Source organism: Tupaia chinensis, unplaced genomic scaffold (genome assembly GCF_000334495.1).
Source record: "Tupaia chinensis unplaced genomic scaffold, TupChi_1.0 Scaffold000520_1, whole genome shotgun sequence".
Classification (NCBI taxonomy): Eukaryota; Metazoa; Chordata; class Mammalia; order Scandentia; family Tupaiidae; genus Tupaia; species Tupaia belangeri.
The window spans coordinates 152,763-156,611 of record NW_006160033.1 but is presented as its reverse complement, the minus strand read 5'-3'; the positions used below and the strand labels follow the sequence as shown (position 1 = coordinate 156,611).

The 3,849-nt window shown below is 49.0% G+C and overlaps 1 protein-coding gene across 1 annotated transcript in view; it reads right to left on the bottom strand.

The window, feature by feature from the left end:
• The window catches only part of DUSP5 (dual specificity phosphatase 5), a gene marked incomplete at its 5' end in the record, with an annotated part of 10,873 nt that overhangs the window by 1,745 nt on the left and 5,279 nt on the right, over positions 1-3,849 (bottom strand). Inside the window, 2 exon segments of the mRNA XM_014590996.2 lie at positions 7-413; positions 3,614-3,833. Of these exon segments, the coding sequence (XP_014446482.1) occupies positions 7-413; positions 3,614-3,833 (627 nt within the window).

The following is a 3,849-nucleotide window of genomic DNA, read 5'->3' as shown; positions in this document are numbered from 1 at the left end:
CAAGTTTCGGCAGGCCGTGGCTGTGGCCACAGGGCTCCTGCGGAGCTCGGAGACCGTCGAGTGGGTGGGCACTGGCGCCAGCACCGAGGTAGGGAATGTGCAGTAGGCAGCCTGCACGTCAGGGCTCAGTGTCTGCAAATGGTCCATAAATGAAGAGCCTGCTGCCTCCCCCTGGCAGGAGGGTGGCTGTGGGTTGGGTGTGGAAGGCAGGATCTCAGATTCGTACTGCAGGAGCTGGTCCATGAAGCCAAAGTTGGGCGAGATCACACTCCTCCTCTGCTTGATGTAATCGAAGGCCTCCTTCAGGCGGAACTGCTTGGTCTTCATGAGGTAAGCCATGCAGATGGTGGGTGAACGGGAGACCCCAGCCTCACAGTGGACCAAGACCTTGCCTCCCTTTTCCCTGACACAGTCTAAGAAGGAAAAGATGTGAATGAGTTAGGATTGGAATCCATAGGCAATGCCAGAACATAAGAATCAAACACCAAAGTGGCCCCGTTATCAAACGGCTTGCTCAAGAGCTGTAGCCCTGCACTAGACTTCTGCCAGTCTTTCATCTTCCCTGGTGAAGACAGAATTTTGATGTCTGTGCCTATGGAAGGGGTTTTTCATCTTTACAGTTGCTTCCCAATTCCCAGGGCACTTGCACAGCTTCTGCCACTGGAGGCGCCAGACCTACCCGGGGATGCCATCCATCTTAACTTGGTTGGGGTCTACTAATTGTTTCCAAGAAGACATTGGAAAATCCTCCAAAATGCATGCATATTTTTATTGGGTATGTATATATTTTTTAAAGTTTTTGCCACAGGGTATGTGCAATCACTTGAGAAAGAGACAATGAGAGGAAAAGTGAGAAATCACCCCCTGGGGTATGGTCATGCTGTGAATCCCTCTCTATTCTCCTCTCAGGATTTTGGGCAGGCACACACATATGCCCAGCATGATTTTTAAGCCTCCAAGTCTGGGACTTGAACTGTGATTGGCCATGTGGGAGTCCAGTGCCTTAACCATACCTCCTGCCGGCCCCAGGGTATTTACATTTTTTTCTAAGGAGAGCATCTCAGGCTCCAACTCTTGACTTGAAGAAACCATTCTTGCCCTTCTAGGTCTGATCGCAGTGGTGATACCCTAGCTCCCATCCGGGCAGGGGCCCTGCTGGACCAAGGTGAGATGCTTGGCTTGGCTCCCAGGATTCCCAAATATACAATCAACAGCACACGGCCAGTAATTACAGTCCTGACTAAGTGACGCGGACCAGACCAGGGATATAAATGGCTTTTGCAAACTCCATCTTGCTCAACAATGGGAGTCACAACTATAAAGTTGCCACCAGAGGTTGGCATTCTTTAACTCAGTGTGATGAAAGGGGGATGTCCTCCTCCCCTTTCCTGCTCTAACCCCCCTACATATACAAAACAAAACCAAGACTGTTAAAAATGGGAAGGGATCAAAGGTTAAACATATATACTTGTCGAAACCACAAAAAACAGTCTGACTCCCTCTTTTGCTAGGGAGGAAACGATTGCATCACAGGAAGTTAGGTGCACCTAGCACGATGTTAGGCCATAGTGTGCAAAAACATTTAAGGCTTCTAAGGGCAAAACAAAGTCAGCCCCCTTACCACCCCTATCCCATTAAAGGAGTCTGTAAACTAAGCTGCAAAATCGAAAAGATAAAATGTCTGAGGGTCATGAAAGAACCCTGGCCTCTCCCCATCTGGACAAAAGAACATCTAGAGCAGCTCATTAGAAAGGCCCCCAGTTCAAACTATCTCTCTAAACTATTAAGAGTTCTAGGGGAAGACCCCTAGGCCTGAGGATGACAAGGCAATGCCACGTTTTCTGTAGTTCCTCTGTTGACCTCCTTTGTGGTCGAACACTGATTGGCCCAGGTTGCCAAGAGCCTAGACTGCACTGCCTTTGGAACCCACTCAAACCCCAGGGGCTTACTTCCAGGGATCAGTGCAGATTTCAACACCTGCCCCTAGGGGAGGCTGCATACCTCCTTCCACAAGCTGGGAAAAAGCATCCTGTGCTTTCGAAACGCTGTGGTGTGTGGCTGTGTACACAAACACAGGCATAACACACACACACACACACACACACAGGATGAGGAGGGAAGGTTCTGAGAACTGGATGGGGGCGAGTTTCGTGACCTCATTAAATAGCTATCTAGGTAATTAAATAACAGGCCGAGAAGGGCAAGGCACTCCCAGGGACAGGGAGAGCAAGTCCAGGGTTTCCCGGCCTGAACCCATCATTTGTCTGCCTCTCAGACTCCCAAGGAGCCGTCTCAGCCCAGCGGCTCAGGGGACAAGAAGGGCAAGGAAGACAGGCTCTGCCTTTTGCCTTGGGGGAGTTTCTTGTCAGGGTTTCCTGTGGGACAGAAATTGTGTACAGGGGGCAGAGGCCCACCATGTGGCGGAAGGGGGGCCTTTAATTGCTACCTGCCGTAAGTAATGATTGCTATGCTCAACACCTGCTTTTCCTCGCCACCACCCCTTCCAACCACATACAGGAAAATAACCAGTGATTTCCAACAACTACGTGTGTTAAAGAGGAAGGAGGATTCTGGAAAGGAAGGCACGACCACAAAGTGGGGGAGTCGTGCTTGCGAATTTGAGACAGAACCTGTCAGGCCAGCCCTGGAAGGGGCAGGATGGGAGGGAAAAATGTCGAATGAAAAAACAAGCCAGTTACCGATAGTTGACTAATATTAACAAATATTGACCAATATTGACTTTGCTAATCAACATTATGGTCTATTCATAAAATCCAAGGTACGTAGCCATTAAGATATATGTATGATGTCTATGTATAAAAATGTGGACCATAGTGTATAAAAATACCTTTAATGAAAAAAATTAACTATGATCAACATTTTACAAATAAATAAATAAATTCCACATGCTTAACCTTAAAAAAAAAAAAAAAAGGAACAAGCCAAGCAACACCAAGCACCGAGTACCTGGAAACCCTAAGTCCAAAACCCTTTCCAGGTAGAGCAGTCAATGGCCAAGGCCTCGAATTTCAGGTTTGTACAATGAATAACTGCCTCACAGAAACACAGAAAGGATGCCAACTTTTCTGTGCATAAAGCATAGAGCTTAGTCATGTGCAATCTTTAATCCAAAATTAGCTGAAAATGCAAAACAAATTGCCCCCAAAGCCATTTGGCCAAAACTGTGGAAAGCTGCTGGGGCCCCTGGGGCTCAGTGTATACGCAGTACTCTTTCACCCCTCTGTTTGCTTTTTAAAAAGATCCCAACCTACAGAGAGCCACAGTTAGAGGTCCTTCCCCCCATTTTCCTCGTGGGCAGTATTACGCATGGACTCACTCTGTTCCTGCCCAGCAACAAACAAGAGTGGCCGTGAGCACTGCCACGACATTCTATTCATTCCTTTATCTAGCAAATAAAGCTCCTATTAAAAGCTACTCAAACCCTCCCCTCTGCCTCTTCAGTGTGGGGGACCCTTCCTGGCTCCGCCCTGCAGAGGCTGAACATATGAGACACTGCTTTCAGAGAAGGTGGTCCCCGTCAGCGCAGTAAAAGCCAAGAATGCGTGCGCCGAGGGGGGCTCCCAAAATAACGCAGGGGGACTGCAGAACCTACCGATGAAGTCTATTGCTTCTTGAAAGTGGGAGCTGATGTCAGCCGTGTGGCTGTCTTCCACGGGGATCCATTTGTAGTGTAGGTGGGCCGTGCAGGCCTCGGAGGTCCGCCGGGAGACATTCAGCAGAGCTGTGACATGCAGGTTGGCGAGGAACTCGCACTTGGACGCGTGGTAGGCACTTCCAAGGTAGAGGAAGGGAAGGATTTCAACTGGGCCACCCTGGAGCGGGGGGGGG